This window comes from Muscardinus avellanarius (genome assembly GCF_963383645.1).
Source record: "Muscardinus avellanarius genome assembly, chromosome: 16".
Classification (NCBI taxonomy): domain Eukaryota; kingdom Metazoa; phylum Chordata; class Mammalia; order Rodentia; family Gliridae; genus Muscardinus; species Muscardinus avellanarius.
This window is the reverse complement of record NC_137802.1, coordinates 38333760-38356358: the sequence shown is the minus strand read 5'-3', so window position 1 is coordinate 38356358 and position 22599 is coordinate 38333760. Positions and strand designations below refer to the sequence as shown.

Here is a 22599-nt window from a genome sequence, read left to right as displayed (position 1 = left end):
GCGTAACCTTCCCGGGTACGGATTCGTTCCTCCGCCGGGGGGAGGGCGGGGACGATCCGCTCCGGCGGTGCCGGGGTGCCGCGAGCGCCAGACTGAAAAAACTTGCCGCGCCAAGCCAGGCCAAATAAAACTTGTGGCCGCAGCCTGTGCGGGAGGGTCCCGGCCGCCGCGGAGCCCCGGCATCCGGGCGGGTCCGAGGGCCTCGGGAGGAGCGCGGGGTGTGGGCTCGCTCCCGACGTCCTTGACCTACATTTCCGCGCGGAGGCCGGAGACCGGGCGCGGGCAGGGGCGGAGCGCGAGCCGGGCCGCGGGCCCCCGCGCAGCGCCGCGGGCCAGGGGGCGTCCTCCGCCGCCCGCGGGCTTCCCGCCCCCGCGGCCCACGTGACCGCGCGGCCCGAGCGCTCGGCGGCCGCGGGCGCGCGGGGCGGGGCCTGGGCGTGACGTCACGGCGGCCCCGGCGCGGGCCCCGCCCCGGCGCGCGGGCGGGGCGTGGGGGTGGGGCGCGGGCGGGGCGGCGGGGGGCGGGGCGGGGGGTGTGCGCGGCGGCGGGGCCGGGCGCGCCGGAGCCCACGTGTGACGGCTGTCGCCGCGGCCCGCTCGCCGCTCTCCGCTCTCCGCTCGCTCGCACCGCTCCGAGGCGCCGGGCGGGGGAGGCGGCGGGGGAGGCGGCGCGGGAGCCGGGCGCGAGCGGCCGCCGCGCTCCGACCGCTGTGGGGCTCGCGCGGGGCGGGGGGGCGGGGGGGTCCGCGATGGAGGCGAATGGGGGCCAGGGCACCGCGGGCAGCGCCGGCGACTCCCAGCACGACCCCGGGTAAGTTTCCAGCGCCGCCGCGCGGGGCCGGCGGGCGGCGGGCGGGCATCGCGGCCGCCCGCGCCCCCGGCCCGCGCGCCCCGGGTGGCGCCCCCGCCCCGCCCCCGCCGCCGGCTCGCGGCCGCCGCTCCCCCCCGCTCCGCTCCGAGCTTTTGTAAGTTACACGTCAAAATGGCCGATCTGACATCGGTGCTCACTTCTGTTATGTTTTCTCCCTCTAGTAAAATGTTTATCGGTGGACTCAGCTGGCAGACCTCACCAGGTAAGGGAGGGAGGGGGGGACGCCTGGGTCCCCCCCTTCTTGGCTGCTTTATTGCTCTTTGTTATCCCGGTGTAGGAGCCCCCCCCCCCATTGGCTCCCCACTTCTCCTGTGCAAGGTTATTTTTTTTTTTTAAATAGCAAATCCTTTCCGAGCCCTCTACGCGACCTCTGTGGCCGAATTTCCCCCGCGTGTGCAAAAATATTGCAAAAGCAAAACTGAATAACAACAGAAAACTACTTTTGGTTTTTGTCCTTGATCGAAATTTGCATTGCTTTTTTTTTTCTCCACACCTTCTCCCCCCCATCTCTCTCTTTCTCTCTCTACAGATAGCCTTAGAGACTATTTTAGCAAATTTGGAGAAATTAGAGAATGTATGGTCATGAGAGATCCCACTACGAAACGCTCCAGGTAAACCATTCCCTTCTGGATTTTTTTTTTTTTTTGTCTTTATTTTAGAACAAAGTTTTAAGTTTTATTTCTGGAGGTGTCTTCGGAAGTAGCTAAGCCGATTTAGAATGGGGCTCAGGCGCGTGGCTGGTCTGGATCGCTGCCCCCCCTCCATAACCCCAAAGGTTATTGTTAATTAGGGCTGAACTCTGAATACAGGGATGCCCATCGTTCCGCTTGAAGTCATTTTCCCGTTGCTTCTTTTTCTCTTGCTTAAAATGACATTCAGCTTCATTCACTTTACACAGGTTTTTTTTTTTTTTTTTTTAATGTATGCCTTCCTAACGCTCCCAGCTCCCCAAACTCTGAAATCCCTTCTTAGGAAGGTGGGCGAATCTATCCCAAGTGCCGGGCTTTCTTGGAAATAAAACAAAGCCTTTAGAAAGGGAAGGCTAGGAAACTGAGGCGGCCAGTGTGGAGAAAGCAGCGATTTCCAACTTAGCTCCAGCCGCCCTGCCCCCGGCCACTTCCCCCATTAACCTTGATGTTTCTTCTTAGAGGTGGAGGGCTGGTATAGCAGGGGGGTGGGGGGCAGCCGGAGTGGGGGCTCAGGGGGGGGCAACTTTTGCTTCCCCTTCTGCATTAGGTCTCAGTCCTTATTGCTTTCCACGGTGTCACATTTTCTTGTTTGTTTTTCTCCCTCTTTGTCTCCTTTCAGAGGCTTCGGTTTCGTCACGTTCGCAGACCCAGCGAGTGTAGATAAAGTGTTAGGTCAGCCCCACCATGAGTTAGATTCCAAGACGGTAGGTTGCATTTTGTTGTTGTTGTTGTTGTTGTTGTTGTTCTTAGCCCCTTTTCAGGAACGATTAGGGCATTGACAGCCCCATTTAAAGGGACAGCGCCTTTTTTTTTTTTTTTTTTTTCTTCTGTGCTAGAGCTGGGTACTTTTAAACAGAGCTAGCGAGTTGGTTCAGAAGTTGGCCTTGCTGGCTGGGTTTGGGGTTTTCTTTTTAGAGTCTGTCCCTTCGCAGCCTCAGAGGCTGCCTAGCTGAGGCTGGGGGGAGGGCATTAGGCTCTGGGAGAGGCTACCCTCCTGGCGAGGGACTGTGCTTAGAAACTCCACCGGAGAGAAAGGGAACTTTGTCAGCCAGCATAGCCTGTATTTCTTACCAACTGTGGCTGCAGGGATGGGCTTGCGGGAGGCATAGCCTGCTTTCTGGCTGAGGGGTACAGGGTGGAAGGAGGGGAGGGGGCGCTCATTCTAGGTCTCAGCAACAGGTTTCTCTTGGGGCACTTGGGATTTGGGATGGGATTTGAGACCACGGGCTCCTTAGACTCTGGCAGAGCCAAGCCGGGCAAAGCTGGGCATCCAGTTGGTGAATCCAGATGGCATGAAATCCAAGGTGGATAAGGCCTTGGGTTTTAAAGTGATTTTTTTCTTCCTATTTTCTCAGATCCTGTAATTCGACTCTCGGTACTTGTATAGTATTAGAAGTTTTTTAAAATCCAGAGAAGGGGAAAGTCGCTGGGGAGAGGTCAGAGAGGAAGGGAATAAACAGTGTCAGTCTCCAATAATAAATATAATGTTAGGGGAGGCTGGGGAGTTCAGGGTGTTTTATTTACCCCTGGGTTGGCTTCCTGCTCCTCCTCCCTTCCCTGTGTGCCTGCCGTGGTTTTTCCACCGTTTTTACATGTCTGGGCCTCAAGGTGACGTGGGGGACGTGGGGCTGGGCAGCAGGGGACTCCACTTGTCTGTGTGGGCTCAAGCCCGAGAGCAAGAGATGGGATTCTAGTTCTAGCTGCCCCTTATGAACTTGGGCAAGTTGTTCCCTGCCTCTGGCCTCAGTTTCCTCTTCTGTAAAATCAACAGGAAGAGGTGATTTTTTACCAAGTCTTTTTTACTTTAACATTGAATGAATGAGAAGAAAGGAAAGAAGCTGGCAACCTTTGTTGCACTGGGGTTGATTTTGCAAATTCACCCTCTTTTCTCTGATCAAAGAGGTCAGACCCTCTTCTCTCCCCCAAGAAGAGACCTCACACACCTAGTTGCTTTATTAAAGGTTCCAAATGCATTATAGCTTGCACTATATACTAGCCCTTTTGTACTTTTAGATAATTTAATTTCAGGAAGAATCATTTGTAGGGGGTAATGGATGTCTGAAGAATTTATTTTTTCTCCTTGACTTGTTGACTTCACATTTGGAAAGCCTAGTAAAATTAAAGAGGGAAATCATTTCAAGGTAGATTCTGAAATTCCTAATCCACCTAGTCTCGCCACCTTGGTGGGAGAACTGGAATTTGATTTTATGGTGACTGGTGGGTTGGATCTCTGGAGTCAAGTGCGTAGCCTACAGTTCCCCTCCCTAATTGTTCTTAGACTTGTTTTGGTCGCTGTTATTTAGTATAACCTAGCTTTTGACTTTGTTTCAACGTTCAGTGCAGGAGGCAGAAGCTGTTGGTTTATTGACATGGAAACAGGAGGATCTTGTTTACCTTTACCTTAAAAGCTTTGTTTAGGTAACGGCCATTTACATCCAAAATAGTACCCTAGTGTTTCCTAGAGGATTTGTAGATCCAGTAAGTAGAACTGTACCTAACTAACTAATGTTTTCATTTTTGGTAGATTTCTTTCTTTCTTTCTTTTTTTTTTAAACTAGTTGACAGGGATGTGCAAAAGGTTGGGATTTGCCATCTTGCCTTGACCCACTCCCCCCGGATCTCAGTGTGTAAACTTTGCACACTGAGGAAACTCTGATCTCGGTCTGATTTGCTGATACAGTTTCAAATTGGCTTTTGGTATTGTAATTTTAGATTTATTTTTAAAGTACTTTACAGCATGTTTTTTTCTTGTACCTTCCTTCCCTCCTCCACCTCCAGCTCTTGGTCTCTCCCTTGACACACTCTTCACCTTTTACCCCACAAACAAGGTGATTCCTATTCATTGTAATTAACGAGCTGGTCAGCTAAAAAAAAAATTATGTGGGGGGACTGTTTACAAACAGATGAATCTGTCCTATGCTTGGGCAACTGAATGGAAAATCCACACCTGTTGTATTTCTCTTGTAGACAAGCTCTAGTCAGTGCTGGACACACCTGTAGATTCAGTAATGTTAATCTTTACAAAAGGGTAGTTTCCTAGATCTAAGATTTTTGTTTATTTTAGTTTTTGAAAAATAATCTCTCATTTCTCAGGTGATGCCTAAAGGTAGAAAACATGATGCAGATTTTTATTAGTTCTTTAAGCTACATTAATAAAGGTGACGAGTCCTCTTGGTTTTACTGGCTGGAGTCCTGGGGATGTAAGTCAGGGGGCAGAGGAGCTCTCAATGGTATGCTTCTCCCCAAAGCCTGTTTCCCCCCATGACTGACCTAGAAATAAGCTCAGATTTACTTTTCAAAAGGGAAAAATTTTAATATGAAAACCAAAGCCTATAAATAAATAACTTGTAGCGATATGCATGCCATTCTCTAAGTTGAATTTTACTCAAAGATGTGTGACATTTAGGAATCTAATGAAAACTGATTATGGAAATTTTTATTTCTTTCCTCCTCTTTTTATCTATCCAATATCTTTTTTCTCACACCAGCCTGTTAGAGTCATCTTTTGGGGATTGTTTAGAGTTGTGAAGCTAGTTCCTTACTGAGAATCATGTGCTCGGAAAGTGGATTCTGATTTGTAATGGAGGAGGTTTTTCCCTTTGGGGTTGAAGTTGGGGTGGGGAAATACCCTAGATTATGATTTTTTTTTTTTTTTTTGGTGGTGCTGGGGGTTGAATCCAGAGGTGCTCTACTACTGAGCTACATCCCCAGTACTTTACTTTTTTATTTTGATGCAGTCTCACTAGGTTGCTGAGACTGGCCTCAAATTTGCAGTCGTCCTGCCCCAGCTTCCTGAGTAGCTGGGATTACGGGTGTCTCCTAGTCTCTTCATACCTTGCTGATTCCAGCTTCTTTTGTTCAGTTTTAGGTCTTCTCCTCCTCCTTCTAACCATCCCCATCAATGGCCTTTCTTTTCTGATTTAGACTTAGGTTGCTTATAGATTTTCACCCTTTGTGGTTTTTAAATCCAGGTGAATTCAGTTCACACACATCTTTGTCTTTTTTGTGGTACAGGAGCATTTTTTGTGAACTCAGGGGCATTGCACCTCTAAGGTACACTCCTAGCCCTATTTTAATTTTAATTTTGAAATTGCATATTGCTAAGTAGCTGAGGCCGGCTGCAAATCTGTGATCCTCCTGTCTTAGCCTCCCAAGTACTGGGATTATAAGCGTGCACCACCACACCCAGCTATCTTTTTTTTTTTTTTTTAACTGTAATTTTTTAAAGAACCAAGTCAGGCTTTGTAGTTTTTGGCACCTGCTTTCTTTGGAGGTATGCCTACAGAACAAATGATCTTTTGGTTTAATCCTAGGTGACTTTATTTTGCTAAAAATAAGTGAATTCAAGCAAAGCATTGCATTGGATGTCTATGGGAATTTGGGAATGCTGATTATTAAGATTTTTGGAGTCCTTTTCTCTTCTCCTGTGCTAGGGAGAAGAAAATACCATCAAATTACATAGTGACAGAAGCTACCTTAAATTTTTAGGATATTATTTTTATCAATGATAACATCACTCCTACCTTTTCTCCTGTCCCCAGCATTGCAGATTAGCTCTAGGTACCATTTACTCTTCGGTGTCTGTGGAAGAGAAAGCTTTACTTAAATAAGACTACATGAAGTCTGGTTTATGAAGACCATCACACACCAGAATGCTTGGTGGGACATTTCAGAAAGGCTCTCTGTTATTAGTCCCATGTTGGGGAGGATGGTGAAAGTTGAGATCAAAGTTGTAGGAACTTTTGAGTGGTCTGAGAAGTTACTAAAAGCTAAGCTACAAGCCTGAGAAATGAGTGATTAATAATTTGGTGTTTTATCATGTATTTTTTTCCCTCTCTTGAAAATGCCTCACTGACTCCTGCTTTTCCATTATTTCTCCCCCAGATTGACCCCAAAGTCGCATTTCCTCGTCGAGCGCAACCCAAGGTAGGTAGGAAAGCCAACAATAGGATTTAGCACTCAGGAATGGTTGTGAGGATTTCAAGTGTGGGGCAGAGCTGTGGCAATGACCTGTTGAAACCTGGCGTTGGCCGTGTCTTCGAGATGTCAGCATGATGTAGAGAGAGTCCAGGCAAGCAGTTTTGGGAGATGACTGTGGGCTTCCAAGTTAGCTGTATCCAGGTGGGTTCTGAGCATCCAGCTGGGGAGAGGGACAAGTCTGATCCTTAATGGGAGGGCTCGGCTCCGTCTTTTGCAATATTTATGCAGGCATTCTATTTATTTTTAAGCGTGGTCGAGATCATATTGGGAGAAGTTGAACATTTCCTTGTGACTCTCTTTAGAGGACACTCTTTTAAGACCTTATAAATTGGAACTTTTGGAGAGCAGTACAATTTAGTTCAGCTTCTCCTTCCTTAGAGAAAACAGCTTCATAGACCCCCTAATGCTATCAGTCTGAGAGCAGAGGCTGGGGGGTCATGATATCAGGTTGGTTGGATAAATCAGGGCATGTTTGAAACCAACAGCCCTGCTTTTTTGTACAAGTGCTGGCATTAGGGTGGAGGAGTGCAGGAAATGTCATGACCTCAGAGGGAGTGATATTACAAGACTTGCTTAAAGAATGGAGACAGGGCCGAATTTTTTTTTTTTTTTTTGTACCCAGGGGCTTTTCTACCTTCAGGCTATATTCTCAGACCCATTTTATACTTTATTTGGAAACAGGGTCTTACTAAGTTTGCTGAGAGCCTCACTAAGTAGCTGAGGCTGGCTTCAAACCTGTGTGATCCTCCTGTCTCAGCCTGCCAAGCGCGGGGATTACAAGCGTGCCCCACCACGCCCGGCTTAAGGAATGCACTTTTGTAGAAGTGTGTAGTTAACATGGTTTGCACCGAACCTGCCAGGTGTGGCTCTTGGGAGCACAGCCCCACAAAGCCTATGGTGAAGTTACACGGGCTTATGGCTCAGTTTACACTTCTACGGTTACCTTTTTTCTTCCTAGTATAACATTGGAAGAAATAATTTTTTTTGTATCTGTGGCCTTGACACTCTTCGGGGAAGGGGAATAACGGAAGCTTCTGATATGTGGGATTTAAAGGAAAAGGACTGCAGTTTTAAGGATAGTCTCCTGGAGCAGAACCTCCTTTTTTTTTTTTTTTTTTGCTGTACTGGTGATGGAACCCAGGTGCATTCTACCTCTGAGCTATACCTCCAGTCCTATTTTTTGTTTTTTATTTTGAAACAGGGTCTCTCTGAGTTGCAAAGTGCCTCACAGTAGCTGAGGCTGTCTGTGAACCTCGATCCTCCTGTCTCAGCCTCTTAAATGCTGGGATGACAAGCATATACCACTATCCCCGGCTGTAACAGAACCTTTTAACTGTGTAAAGGGGAAAATCGTTTTTCACATTGGTACAGAAAAAGTTGGCTGTTGAGGATGATATTTTGAGAATTTCAGGTCTGGAACCTGCCATGTGAGTGATTACTTCTTTTTCTTTTTCCTTAAAAGATGGAACCAGAATTTCTTATGTAAATATACTGTCATTTGTTTAAAGACTTTTTTTTTCCTAATGCAGAAGCAGGCAATGGGAACTGAAGAGCTATATTACGTCTGTAGGTAGCACAGACTTTGGGATTGTTTTAGTGGCTTTAGTTGCTCTTTCAACTCTGTGTGATCCTTCACATTTCATATAGTCTTCCTGAATTAGCATTGTTTTCTGCTTTGGGGAGAATTGCTGTTTCTTCCATAAATGTGAATCTTCAAATTTCCAGGTTAGTCATTTGATCACTCTGAATCTGTATTCAGTTACCCTAGAGGGAAACTGGAAAAAAATCCCTGACTTGGTTAAACCATGGGTTTGACCTGTTTTTCCTTTCCCTTTGTTCTGTCTTTGCCATCTCCAACTTGGAAGGCAATACTTCACTTTTTTTCTTTTTCTTTTTTTTTTTTTTTATGGTACAGGGAATTGAGCACAAGGGCATTCTATCTCCAAGCTATATGCCCCAGCCCCATTTTATTTTATTTTTTATTTTGAACTAGAGTATCACTAAGTTGCTGAAAGCCTCTCCTAAATTGCTAAGTCTGGCCTTGAACCTTCAATTCTCCTGTCTCAGCTTCCCAAGTACTGGGATTACAGGTGTTAGCCATCATGCCTGGCTAATAATATTTCACTTTAATATACTCTGTCATTTGGTTTTCTTTTTTTCAGTGATATATTCAACTTGAAAATAAGACTGTTTCTCAAACTTGTCACAACCTATTCCCTCAGCCCCCTGAGACAATTATCAGTTGAATTGTCAGGCATTTGGATGTGCATTAACATCAAACCAGTTGGGGAGAGGCACATTGCCTTGGAATTCTAGGGAGCTAATACTAACGACACACCTCACTTTGCAAAGGATTTTGCTATCCATATGTTTATCTGAATCCCAGCGCTCTCTCAGCTGCCTCATCTATAAATGGGAGTGATGGCAGTAGCTCCCTCCAAGGGTTTTGGGGAAGAAGAAAAGGCATGTATGGTCTATGGTGAGACTTGCCACTCATTATGACCACCATTATCATTGTTGGTTTAATCATCCTTGGTTCTTTGAAAACTTGCAAGCTAGCAAAACTTGCAAAACTGCTGGCTGTGTTGCTTGTTCATTAGCAGGTATGAATATGGACAAATCACGGAACTTCTCTGAACCTCATTTTCCTCCTCTCATTGTTTTTTTTTTTGCAGATTAAATAAAGGTAGTGTGTTTAAAGTGGTGCATGGTAATACCATCTGTGTGACCTGTTCCTTTTTTTGTTTTACTGTTTTTTGTTGTTGTTAGCTCCTCACACCAGTTCTGTGAGAGCTCAAGCAGCGACAGGGATAGTAATTGAATATGTGTGCTGGGGACTGGAGTAGGGAGTTCATGTGTACCCACCCATTTAGTTATCCCAGCTCTCTAAGGTGGGTACTGGTATTATCTGTATTGCATAGATGAAGAGACTTGAGGGCCCAGTGGGTTGAGAAGTGGTGTTAAGGGATGCACCCAGGCAACCTAGCTCCAGAACTTGATGATTGAACAGTATGCTTTCCTGTGGGGGTACTGCTGGGCTTTGCCCTTGTGTCTTGGAGGAGACATAGAATTGTAGGAGGAGAGTGAGACTGTGAAGTTCTGTGTTCTTGGGCAGGGTGATTCGCCTCACCCTGTGAAGCCATCCATTGTGCGACCCTGTCTTTCACTCTCTCCATCTAACCCCTCAGGGCATACTTCCAGGTGGTTCTGGGATTGTGCCACCCCCGCAAGGAACCCTGGGAGTTGTGGAGGTGTGTACACAGTTGGGAGTAGCCAGGTTGGGAGAAAAGGTCTTCCGGGTCTAGGGTTACTTTCCCACAGCATTTGAGCCTGGCCCCTGACGTTTCAACTGAAGTTACTCTTGAGGACCACAGCCTGGCTGGCAGAGTTTAAGACCTCTCAGAGAAGCCTCAGTTGTTGATGGTTCCTTTCCCTTCAGTAAAACTACTGTGCCTGTGTGCTGAGGTCACAGTGGCAGGGGCACACAGCCCCCTCCTCATGGGCCGGGTGAGGAGCTTGTAAATGATATGTCAGCTTGCGTTTCAGTTAAAATTCATTTCTCTGCTTCCTGGCTGTCCCTTCTTGCTAACACTCGCCAGAGAAATATTCCATGGAGGTGTTAAAACAAGACGAGTGGAAAGAAACTGTAACTTAAGACGAAAAGAGATCCGCGGCAGTGAAGAACAGATTTCATCTTCGTGCTGTCATAATATTCTTTAATGTATCGTATAAATAAAAATCTGTTTGGGCCAGAATTTTAATGAGCGACCGAAGGAAGGGCTTGGAATCCTGTAGTTCATCTGTCCCCCTGTGCGATGTAAATGTCCGCCTCCCCCGTGAAGTATAATGGGGCTTTATTAACTAGTCCAGGGACGACTCTTTGGAGACCAGTGGCCGTTAATTAGTGAAGTACATTTTGATCAAGAGGAAAAGATGGATTCCTTTTACGCCTTCCTATTTCTCCGGATGATTATTTCATTTTGTAAAATATGTAAGAAGTCCTCTCTTCCATCTTTTTAAAGATTAAAATGGTCATGCTGTTCTAAAAAGATGACTTAATTTGAAGCTGTTGGAAAAGCGAGGGTGATGGGGATCAATCACGCTGTGTCCTTTCTTTGTCCTCTTTGGGCTGAAGAGTCAGCTGCCTGAAAGAGTTTTGTCTGAGCCTGTGACTTCTTTTTCTTATATGGAGGAACCAAGACACTTCTGAGTGCCTGTCAGCAAGAGTGGAGTCTGAGTGTAACTCACTAGCTGTTCTAATTACCCTTGTGTGTGACAATACATTCCTCACTCCTCCCAGTTGCCCCTCCTTAAGTTCTATTTTTTTTTAAATTAAAATTAAATTTAGCCGGGCGTGGTGGCACAAGCTTGTAATTCCCGCGCTTGGGAGGCTGAGACAGGAGGATCGCACAGGTTCAAAGCCAGCCTCAGCTACTTAGTGAGGCTCTTGGCAACTTAGTGAGACCCTGTTTCCAAATAAAATATAAAATAGGTCTGGGAGTATAGCCCGGAGGTAGAAAGCCTCTGGGTTCCACCCCCAGTACCCCACACACACACGCACACACACACACACACAAAAAAAAAAAAAAAAAAAAATTAAATTTATATTTCAAGTGGCACATAAAACTGTAACTAGGTGTATATTAATGGGGTGCCATGTGGTATTTTGATTCTGGTGTAGCTTGTGCCTCCTTAACTTGTAGAGGCCAGAACCTTAGCTAACCTTAGATAACACTAGTTGATCCAGATGTGGGATTTGTTCAGTCTTATTTCCAGGGGACTTGAGTTGCAGTTGAGTGACCGTGGGCCTGTCATGTAAGCCCCTCCTCCCCAACTCTTCATTTCTGCCTCTGCAAAGAATGTTTCTAGCATCTACCATCTGGAGTTGTTTCAAAGATGAGTGCAAAATTTCTGGTGGGAGCTGTATACAAAGTAACCCAGCAAATATCTGCTAAAATTATCATTACAGACATATTATTATTAATTATTATTATTATTATTATTATTGTTAATAGTACTGGAGCTTGAACCCAGGGGTTTTTTACCATTGAACTTCATCCCCAGTCATTTTTCTTTTGAGACTGGGTTTCACTAAGTTGCACAGGCTGGCCTTAAACTCTAGTGATCTTCCTATCTCAGCCTCCCCAGAAGCTGTGAATATAGGCATGTATTGTTGGACCTTGCTCATTATAGAATTATTTTATTTTTTGTGGTATTGGGCGTTGAACCCAAAGGCATTCCATTTCTGTTTTTTTTTTTTTTTTTTTAGTGGTACTGGGGTTGGAACCCAGAGGCTTTCTACCTCCGGGCTATACTCCCAGACCTTTTTTGTATTTTTTTATTTGGAAACAGGGTCTCACTAAGTTGCTGACAGCCTCACTAAGTAGCTGAGGCTGGCTTTGAACTTGTGCAATCCTCCTGTCTCAGCCTCCCAAGCCGTGGGGATTACAAGCGTGCACCACCACGCCTGGCTCAAAGGCATTCCATTTCTAATCTATACCTCTAGCCCTATTTTATGTATTTATTTTGTGGTACTAAAGCTTGAACCCAGGGGGCATTCTGCCTCTGAGCTGCACCCCCAGCCCTGTTTTTTTTCCTTTTCATTTTGAAACAGAGTCTCACTAAATTGTGGAGGGCCTTGCTAAATTTCTGAGGCTGTTCACAAATCTGTGATCCTCCCAAGTACTGGGATTATAAGTGTGTGTCACCATGCCCAGCTTTTTTTTTTTTTTTTTTGTGGTACTGGGGGTGAAACCCAGGGGCTTTTCTAACTCTAGGCTATACTCCCAGACCTATTTTATACTTTATTTGGAAACAGGGTCCCACTAAGTTGCTAAGAGCCTCACTAAGTAGCTGAGGCTGGCTTCGAACCTCCTGTCTCAGCCTCCTAAATGCTGGGATTACAAGCATGCGCCACCATGCCTGGCATGCCCAACTTTTTTGTATTTTGAAACAAGGTTTCTCTAAATTACTGGGTGCTGGCCTCAAAAATTACTGGGTGCTGGCCTCAAGCTTGCAGTCCTCCTGTCTCAGCCTCTCAAGTACTGGGATTACAAGTATTGTATCCACCTAGAATTATTATTTAAAAAAAAATTTTTTTTGGTGGTACTGGGGGTGGAACCCAGAGGCTTTCTACCTCTGGGCTATACTCCCGGACCTTTTTTATATTTTATTTGGAAACAGGGTCTCACTAAGTTGCTGAAAGCCTCACTAAGTAGCTGAGGCTGGCTTTGAACCTGTGTGATCCTCCGGTCTCAGCCTCCCAAGCGTGGGGATTAGAAGCGTGCGCCACCACGCCTGGCTCTAGAATTATTTTGATATAATAAAATTACAACATCAAAATGAGTCCAAAAATATCTTGAATGTAAGCCCTCTGGTGGCAGGCAGCTGCCTATTGTCAGACTTTTAATAATTTTTTTGTGTGGTACTGGTGATTGAACCCAGGGACATCTACCTCAAAGGCTATACTTTAGCCCCATCTTATTTATTTTGAAACAGGGTGTTGCTAAGTTGCTGAGGCTGGCCTTGAACCTGAAACCTTCCTGTCCCAGCCTCCCAAGTACTGGAATTACAGATATATACCACTGTGCTTGGCTTAAATGATTTGAATAATTTCCCCAGTGGAGGCATCTTCCAGCCAGTCCTGTTATTTTGGGTGCTTTAGGTCGCCACAACAGTTAGGTTGTGGAAGGGTTGAGCTAGTAGCCAGGCTTTTCTGTTGCTGTCTTGTTCTCTGCTGTAGCTTCGGGGCCCTGGGAGGTTCTGTACAAAGCATGCATCCAGATGGGTACACTAACACACGGTTTCGTGCACATCACCCATTCTGGGGGTGGTTTCTTGGCAGCTTCTCAAGGGCAAAGGGTGAGTTTCTGGCATCTGGCCTTCCCTTGCAGCCGCAGGTCGGGTCACTCTAGCATCTTGCCATGTTGGATGATAAGCAGCTGTCATTTCAGCAGCCATGGTTAGCAGACCCACTGATGGCTGTTCTCATGCCCGGATGTGGAGTGTGTCTGCAGCTCTTTCCCATACCAGCGAGGACCTGGGAGGATTAGTGGCTTAGCTTCCTGTCCGGGAGCGGAGAGTGCTGCTCCTTCCTGCATTCTGTACAGGTGTTGCCTTGAGGAGGAGGGGCACCTTGCCCTACAAATGTCCTCTCTCTGGATTTCATCTTTCCTCTCATGATTGCATTCGGGAGCCAGGGTCAGTCAGCAGAGAAGACAGAGCTCCTGTGTTCCATGTGGGGTGGTTTCTGAAGGCAGACAGGTGAGCCTCCTCTTTCCCCAGGAAGGGAGGAGAAGAGGAGGGAAGCCTCCAGGGAACCAGCTGACCGTCTCGGGTGCCCCTCGAGGCAGCATACGTTCTTTGTTTCCTACTTAGGATTTTCAAATCTGGACATTCTTCAGATGAAAGCCCAGGGAACATACCAGAGGAATATATGTTCCTCACCTCCTGCCTCCTGTGGGGTTGGGGTGTTCATTTCACAGATCCTCACGCGGACCACCTCTTTGTGTTTGAGTAACCCTCAGGACTCCCTGGTACCTGCTCACACTGCCTGAATATCTTAGCCTTGTGTTTAAGGCCCTTCAAAATTTGTGAGAAGGACCTTTTCCAGCCTATTCTTCATCATTCTCTGTCTTGAACCTGGGGTGTCTTGTGGGCGTCTGTCTCCACATGTCCTTCCTGGTGTATACAAGGTCCTCCTTTAGAGCCCAGTTTAAGCGGCCTCCACCCCATCTTAGAAGCACAGCCTGTGTCACTTAACAACAAGCCCACGTGCTGAGAAACGAGTCATTAGTGAGTTTCATCATGCTGGCCTGTAGGGCGTATTGTGCTTACACAGACTGAGACGGCCAAGACGTCATGAGGCAGAGGCAGTGTAATCTACGGGGTGCTGTCCTGTATGTGGTCTTGTTGCTGGCCGATGTGGTGCGTGACTGCAGTGCTGCTTTCTCTAGATTTCCATAGCACTTCATTTTTTCTTTGGTTATGGCTCTTTCAACAGAAATAAATTGGCAGAAACGAAGCATTTACTCATTCACTTGTTTTTTTTCTAAATGTTTTTGAGCCCCAACTCAGTGCCAGACACCGTGGCTTTGAGGATAGGTGGAGGGAGGCACAGCCTGTTGTCTGGAGCCTTACTCCAGTGGGGCAGTAAGCACAGGGAAAACAGGCAAGCGTAGCCCATGGTGTCAGGAACCCGCTGCCAGTCAGCATGATGGTAGGGACCTGTCTCCTAATACGTTCCTTTGCCCCTTTTAGTCATTCAGTAATTATTTACTCCGTTTCTGCTCAGCACCAGGGTCTGTGTAGGCACTTTTTCTGAAGCTTCTGGTGTTTAGGTTCATGTGTTATCACTTCCACTGGAAAATACACTCTTAAGAGTGCACATATATTTTACTAATTCTTAGCTTTCTGCACTTTTGTATGTCATAGACTTCTGTTTAGACAGACTGAATGAAAAGTGACAGCGGACACAGTTGTTGGGTTTGAGGAGATTTGCTGCAGGTGGGGAGGAGGCAGGCAAGCTGTGCTGTGTAAGAAAGGATGTGATAAGCACAGTTAACAAGCCTGGAACAGCATTTAGAGCAGGGAAAACCAAAGCTGAGGAGGTGGTCCCTGGCCTAGAGCACAGAGCAGGTAGGAAGGAAGAATGGCAGGAACACAGTTCTCTCCTGCTAGGAGCCAGCAGCCTTCAGGCAAAGGGTGCACGCTGCAGTGCGGTCTGGGGCGAGGCTGGAAAGTAGGTTACTAGGGGCCAAGTTGAGAAAGGGCTTGAGGGCAGGCAGTGCGCAGGAGTCCCTGGTTTGTTTGGCAGGGGCTGGGCACCTGCCGTGCGTGCGCAGGCTCCTGGGTGTGCTCAGTACAGTGCTCTGAGCTCTTCTGGATCCCTAGAGAAGCCGCGCTCACTGACTGGGCTGTGGCTGATGAAGTTTCATTAAGAACTTGCCAACCTGGACTCAGGGCTCACGTTTAGTTCAGACTGTCCTCTCTGGGGCTAGACCCTTTTTTAGGAGTGATGCTCTTGGCAGAGACTCCGTCTCATCTTTGACGTGTGTGGAACTTACAGAGAGCTCTGTTGTTCTGTTTCTGCCTTCCAACTTCCACTTTTTTTTTCCTTAACAAGAAATCACAGTGTAGACTCAACTCCAAAGTTTCCTACTTTGTCCTTATCTAAGCTGTGATGGTGACCTCACTATGTGTAGACAACAAACTGTTATTTTTCCATGTGGAAATCACAGATTCCTTGTTGGACACAAGGTCCAGTTGCGCCACACAGGCTGGCCTGTGGCTTCAGATGTTGGGTCTGCTCTGGCTGGTGGTTGTATGAGTGAAGAATGTGTGTTTTTGGTATTGTGCTCTGTTTTCTGCATGCGGTGTGAGAGGTAAGTTGTGGAGCTCTTGGGGCCAAGTGCCCCATAGTATGTTATAGCAACTGCCTGGGAGGGTTGGTCCAGCTGGGACGGGTGTTCCATTAGGTCCCCAGTACAAGGTGTCCCCATTCTTCTCTTTTGATGATAGGTTTGACCAGGCTTCCAGCCACCTGGAAAGTTATTCTCAGGGTGTGTGCCTGGCTGCTGCACTTCTTTATTTTAGTTCTGAGACTTTAAATAATCAAAAAGGAAAATCCTAAGTCAAAATAGTGGCTGTCACTTACTGTGAGTTATGATGTTACAGGCATAGTACTAAGTGTCTTTATATTATTTTATTTTTTAATATTTTGTACTGTGGATTGAACCCAGGGGCTTTCTACCTCTGAGCTACACTCCCAGTGCTTTTTATTTTGAGACAGAGGCTTGCTGAGTTGCTAAGTTGCTGAGCCTGAGCCTGGTCTTGAACCTGCCGTCCTCCAGGCATGCACCACCACACCAGGTATAAGTGTCTATATTCTAAATCTCCTTTAGTTAATCCTTACAATGCTCTTTTGCAATTGTGGATGTATGTGTGTGTGTGTGTGTGTGTGTGTGTGTGTGTGTGTGTATCTCCACTTGACAGATGGGTAAACTGAGGCCAGGAAGATTAAACAGCTTTCTGGAGCCACAGAACCAGTAAGGGGTCAGGACTGGGCTTTGAACCAAAGTCTCTGGATCCCAAGGTCTTGTTCTGCTAACCACTAAGCCACATGAGTGGGTACATTTTATTTTATTTTATTTTTTAGTTTTGGTGGTACTGGGGGTAGAACCCAGAAGCTTTCTACCTCCAGGCTGTACTCTCAGACCTATTTTATATTTTATTTGGAAACAGGCTCTCACTAAGTTGCTGAGAGCCTCACTAATTAGCTGAGGCTGGCTTTGAACCTGTGCGATCCTCCTGTCTCAGCCTCCCAAGCGCGGGGATTACAAGCGTGCCTCACCACGCCCGGCTGAGTGGGTACATTTTAGGTCCTTCGACTTTGCCTGGCCGGTATGGAATAAAGTACTCAGGCTGAGGAGTAGAATTTGTAATAGTCTGGCCAGGAAGCTGCAGGTTATTTTCCATTGCCAGTTTTTCTAAGAGCCTGTTTAGCATAGTGAAGTGACACTTAACCAGCCATGGAATATTGGACAAATCGCTTAATGGGTTTGTGCCTCCATTTTTACCCGTTAAATGGGGGTGTCAATAGTACCTGTATTGTAGAATTGTTAAGGGGATGAAGTAAGGCAGCACATTTGAATGGCTGCACATGTGGGTGCAGTATCAGGCTGCCTTATTTGTTCCTGTCCCCAAGGATGGTCGGGGGCCTTCCCTGCCAGCCTGTGGGTTGACTGGCACCGTTGCCCCTTTCTCTGGGTGATGGATGGAGCAGCACACTGAGATTGGAACATTCTGTGTCAGTGGCTCGGCCTGCTCTTGGGGTCCTGGCTTTCCAGGCGAGATAGCATGCACTCCTTATCTTAGGCATGCTCGAAGGGCATTAGGATTTCATTTCCTTTTCTGCATCTGATGCCTGTGTTGTGCTGCTTCTGAGGGTGAAGTCCTGGGAAGCTGCTAGGAGAGAGCTGAGACCCCGCTGTGTGAGAGGTCTCCCCAGCCTTCTCTCCCCAGGCCTGGTCTTTATCTGCCTGGGGGTAGTTCCACCAATGACTGATCTGAAAGCCTCACATTCATTTATTTGTCACTGGCTGTGACAGGCAAGTTAATGCTAATGGATTCTTTTTTTAGCCTGTTGTCTGGGATGAGTTTCTCCCAAATGTCCTGAAATCTAAGGCATTAGGGGAATGTGTAACTTTTATGGCAGGGGAGGATTTAAAAGATAAATAGGGTTTTGTGCGCAAGGGCTTTAAATTTAGGTTAGGGGCAAGGGGGGGTTGGTACTGGGCAAGCACAGAGCTCTTTTTAAGAAATCCATTCAGAGCTCTAAATTGCTGTTTCTGTTTCAATTATGTGACAATTTCAAGGGTTTAGAAAAATCTAATAAAATGGTCTTGATGATGCGTTCTGGGGAGAGTGTTTCTGAAGACCCGGGAGAATAAATTCCTTGGGGGTCAAGAGATTCTCGTTCTTGCCACCTCGGGCCTTCTTTCTCTGGGTTTTTACATTTTTATTGTTCTGAAGGGCAGGAAACGGTGTAGGAATGTATTCAGGGCTTCATCCATATCCTCCACTGAAATGAATTATTCTCTTTGGGCAATTGCAAATAGACGGGCCACTGCAATCTTTTTTTTTTTTTTTTTTTAAGCTGACATATTGTAAACGACTTTCAGAGCGTGATTTGTGTGTGTAGTGATGTTGAATAAAACACCAAAGAGGAGCCACTGGAGGAGTGGAAGAGTGAGAAGGGAGGCCCTGGAAGGGTTTTTTTTTTTCCCTTTTCTTTTCTCCAATAAAAGCCTTTGATAGTTTCCCAAAGAACAGAAGTTTACAATGGAAGCAGCTTTTGGGCTGCCCACAGGAGCAGAGTGCAGAAAGACCCCGCGTAGCTGAGTGTGGTGCTGAGTGACATTAATGAGGTGACCGCTCTGGCAGGAGGGAGGCAAGGGAGCCTCATGGGCGCAGTTCCCATGCCGCGCTCCCTGCCTCGAGTCTCTTCTGCACACTTGCGTGGGCGCTGGCGTGTGTCTGTGCATGCACACATTTTGTTTCCTGCGCCTTCCCATGAAAGTTTTAACACCGAACCCTGCCTGGTGCACTGGGTGTACTGCCGTGTCCTCCGCCCGAGACAGGCCTTGGGTGGCAAATGGAGTCCTTGGTTTCCACCTGCTGAAAAGTCGAGTATGGAGCTGGGAGGCATTTCATTTTACTTTCTGGGTGCCTGCGAGAGTCAGGGTGGGTGGCATGCGAGGCCAGCATCGCTGTTGGAATACCCAGGCGAGAGTGTGAAAAGTGGAATCCATTTCTGGAATGGATTCCAGGGAGAGGGGAAGAGAAAGCCTGTTGGCATATAGCCTTCTTTTTATTTTATTTTATTTTTTTGTCCCCCAAAGACCCTAGACTGATTATCACTTCATATTGGTATCAATGGGTTATCACAATTGCTTCTTAAATATTTTAGTGTCTTAGAGAGTATTCTGTATTTTCATGTTGTTCTTGTGCAAGAATTTCCCGTTACTCAAAACTGCAGCTAAGCTGGGCCTGGTGCGCACGCTTGTAATCCCTGCGCTTGGGAGGCGGAGACAGGAGTATCGCGTAGGTTTGAAGCCAGCCTTGCTGGCTTAAGAGGCCCTATTTCCAAATAAAAACTATATATAAAAAAAAATAGGTCTGGGAGTGTAGCAGAAGGGTTTCCAGGAACCCCAGTACCACCAAAACAAAAACAAAAACCACAAACAAACAAACAAAACCAAAAAACTGCAGCATTTCAGATTGCTTGCCTGCTGAAGAGAGTGAGAAACCTGCGTATTGCTGACTTCTTACACAGTCCTCGAGAGTCCCTGCCCTGTTGTCAACCTGTTTTAGGAAGGAAGTTGGCACCTTGCTCTCCTTCCTTATCATGATGTTGGATTAGCACTCTACAGGGTGATTAGCAAGTGTTTGAAAAACTACCACAAAATCTTAAGAAAAAAGCTAGCTGAAGCCTGGGGTGGAGTGGGTAGAAACATCCTGTACATTTGTTGATGAGACTGGTTTCAACTTGGTTTTCGTTCAGAACTCTCTCGAATGTCATTTCTGTAGCTAGAGGCAAACAAATAAAAATGTTTCAACTTACATACATAATACTTAATAAAAGCCAACCGGTAGGTTCACTGTCTGATCCATCTGGGAAGAAAGGATCAAATTAGGATGCTGGAATCTAGGAAAAAACTGGGCTGTGAATCTCCACAAGCCTGTTACATGTATATGTTTCCTCTTCTGTTTTCAGAGCAGATAATTGGGTTTAGTAAGAACTTCTGACTTGATTAGGGGGCCCTTAGGAAATTAAAGTGTGTTTGAATTTCACAAGTATAATTTTAATTACACAAATTTTGCATTTTTCACTAGGGAGCCAGGTTCAGAACTTGTTTTCCTGGACTAATAGGGGTAGTAAAGCTGATTATGGCAGTATGCCTTACTCAGATCGCTTTGAAAATAAAAATCCTTGGATCTGATCATTGTTTTCCCGGCAGTACATGATGTTCAGGTTAACGTCCGTACACATCCCAAGTCCTTGTTAAAAATGATTTTTCACTGGATCCACACGACTGTGGAGCCATACCGACATGGGGGGGCGGTGGGGGGGGCTCATGAATTTTTTCTGCTGCACTTGCTGAAAGAATTCAATTAAAGTTCTTTTGTGCTGAAGTCCTGCCTGGGCAGCTCGTTTGGCACACTGCCACCTTGGTATGTTGCGATTGCCTTTATCATCCTGTTTGCACGAAGCCGGTGAGTTCCCAGCGCTGGTCTCCCGCTGCCCCTCTCCAGTATGAACTCAGTGAATTAGAGAGGAAGGCACCGCAGAGAGTCACCTGAGCTCCTCCCCAAGCTGTAAAGAGGCGATGGAGTGAGGATGTGCAGACCTCCTGGGCCTCCTGAGAGAAGGACTGATTGTGTTGATGGGAAATGACCATGTTCTCAGGGCTGTCCAGACAAAACCCAGTGTCAGGGAAGTGCTTTGTGGGTTAGAACTCAAGCATCCTCAGACACCTCCCTCTGTGCTGGGCTATAAAGAGCTACCCAGAGATGACTTTGTGGGCCTTCTGGGCTCTCACCTCACATCTTGATAGGGCAGTTTGAATGGAGCAATTGTTTGTGACGGAAAGATCAGTATGGGAGACTAGGCCAGGTAGGATGGGGCCTGAGAAAGGGGAAAGAAAGCTTCAGGTCCAGGCCTGTGCTGCCCCTACCTGTCACCTTCCTTTTAGCCATAGACTCTTGTTTTTGTTACTTTCTGTCAAGGTGGTGTACCTTAGTGGGACTTCTGAATCAGGCTTCCTGAGTTCCAGTCCTCATTTTCCTGCTTAACCAGCTGTGTTGGCCTCCAGCAGGTTGCCTTTTTAAATTTTTTTTTTTTTTTGTACTAGGGATTGAACCCAGGGGCATTCTACCTCTGAACTATATTCCAGCCCTTTTTATTTTATTCATTTTAAAATTTGAAGCAGGGTCTTGCTAAATTGGTGAGGTTAGCCTTGAATATTTAAGACAGCTTGCAACCAGGTGTGGTGGTGAATGCCTGTAATCCCAGTACATGGAAAGCTGAGACAGGAGGATGGCAGGTTTGCAGCCAGCCTCAGCAATTTAGTGAGGCCCTTCACAACTTAGTGAGACCATTTCAAAACAGAACTTAAATAGGGCTGGAAGTGTAGCTTGGAGGTAGAATACTCTGCACAGAAAACCTGTCCTGAAAATGGGAAAGTTACAGAGTGTTCTGCTTTTGATGGTGATGAGAATACCTGAAATGTATTGATAAGTCCTTAGCGGGTCAGGTGTAGAAACACAGGCCACAAAGGGGGCGGGGTGTAACATTCTTTATGCATGTGTTGGTTCTATTGGGGCTTTATTTCATAAAAGCTGCATTTTCTTGGATAGGTAAATAATTTCATTTAGTTGGGAACCTTCTACAGTGCACACAGCCTTTGAGGATACTTTGTTCCTTTGACACCTGGTATAAATTGGAAGTATAGGGCTGGGTGGTGAGAGAGGTTTAGGAATGTCTGGAAGGACTAATGTCAGGGAAATGAAAGGTCTCTGCTGTGAGTGAGGACAGGTGAGAGGGAGAAGGTTGGAATGGGGGTCTGGTAGTGTGTGTGTGTGTGTGTGTGTGTGTGTGTGTGTGTGTGTGTGTGTGTGTAGTACCGGGGATTGAACTTAGGAGCATTCTACTTCCAAGCTGCATTTCCGGATTTTCTTATTTTTATTTTGAAACGGGTTTCACTAAGTTACTGAGGGCCTCCCTAAGTCAAACCTGCAATTCTGTCTGAGCTTCAGGGGATACAGGTGTGGTCCACCCCATCCAACTCAGAGTTAGTTACTTTATTATAGAGCCTAGTGCTGGGAGGTATAGAACACCAGGCTTTGATCTGCAACTCTCAGAGCTCCACTGGGTGAGTGAGAATAAGTTTGGCAGAACTTTGGGGAATAACCCCAGTGCCAGGGAGTGGCCTGGGAGATCCTGCCCCCCAGAGTACTGTCAGGGCTAGTAAGGCGCTTGGATGCCTTTGTATGTCCTTGGATGCTGGCCTGCATCTCATCTTTCACATTAGGCTCCTCTACTTGATGTATGTGGGGTGGAGTTTACCAGGTGTTACTGGGAATGGGGGACAAAACTAGGATTATGAGCAGACCCACGGCAGGGTGTGGGGTGTTTGTGTGTGGGTTAGTGTGTGTGTGGAGGGTGGGAAGGGAAGGAGAATGGGGGTGGTCAGGAGGAGGGAAGTAGCAGCCGATTACATTGACTAATTATAGGGAAAAAGCTATATTTGCTGCTCCATTAAGTGGTCGCTAAGCTATGAAGCAGTTTATTGTAATTAATGCAGAAGCAGCAAATAAGTGTTGGGTTTAGAGTGGAGGGTTTGTGGGAGCCCTTCTTTCTGGTTCTCTGCCTTCATCACCTCAGTTGTCCTTTGTAGGTGTCTTGGGAGGGGATGCCCTTTGGGAAAGTCAGTGGCCAGTTTTCTACTGGTTTATTTTGACAGATAGGGAAGATCTCTTGCCTGATCTTCCCAGTCT

The 22599-nt window shown here is 46.6% G+C and overlaps 1 protein-coding gene across 6 annotated transcripts in view; it reads left to right on the top strand.

Moving 5' to 3' along the window:
- Positions 1–749: 749 nt before the first annotated feature.
- The window catches only part of MSI2 (musashi RNA binding protein 2), a gene marked incomplete at both ends in the record, with an annotated part of 397735 nt that continues 375885 nt past the window's right edge, over positions 750–22599 (top strand). For all 6 annotated transcript variants that reach the window (XM_080712694.1, XM_080712696.1, XM_080712693.1 and 3 more), the window contains 5 exons: positions 750–811; positions 1033–1073; positions 1401–1482; positions 2180–2264; positions 6445–6486. In XM_080712694.1, coding sequence (XP_080568820.1) covers positions 750–811; positions 1033–1073; positions 1401–1482; positions 2180–2264; positions 6445–6486 — 312 coding nt within the window. The remainder of the gene's footprint in view (positions 812–1032; positions 1074–1400; positions 1483–2179; positions 2265–6444; positions 6487–22599) is intronic.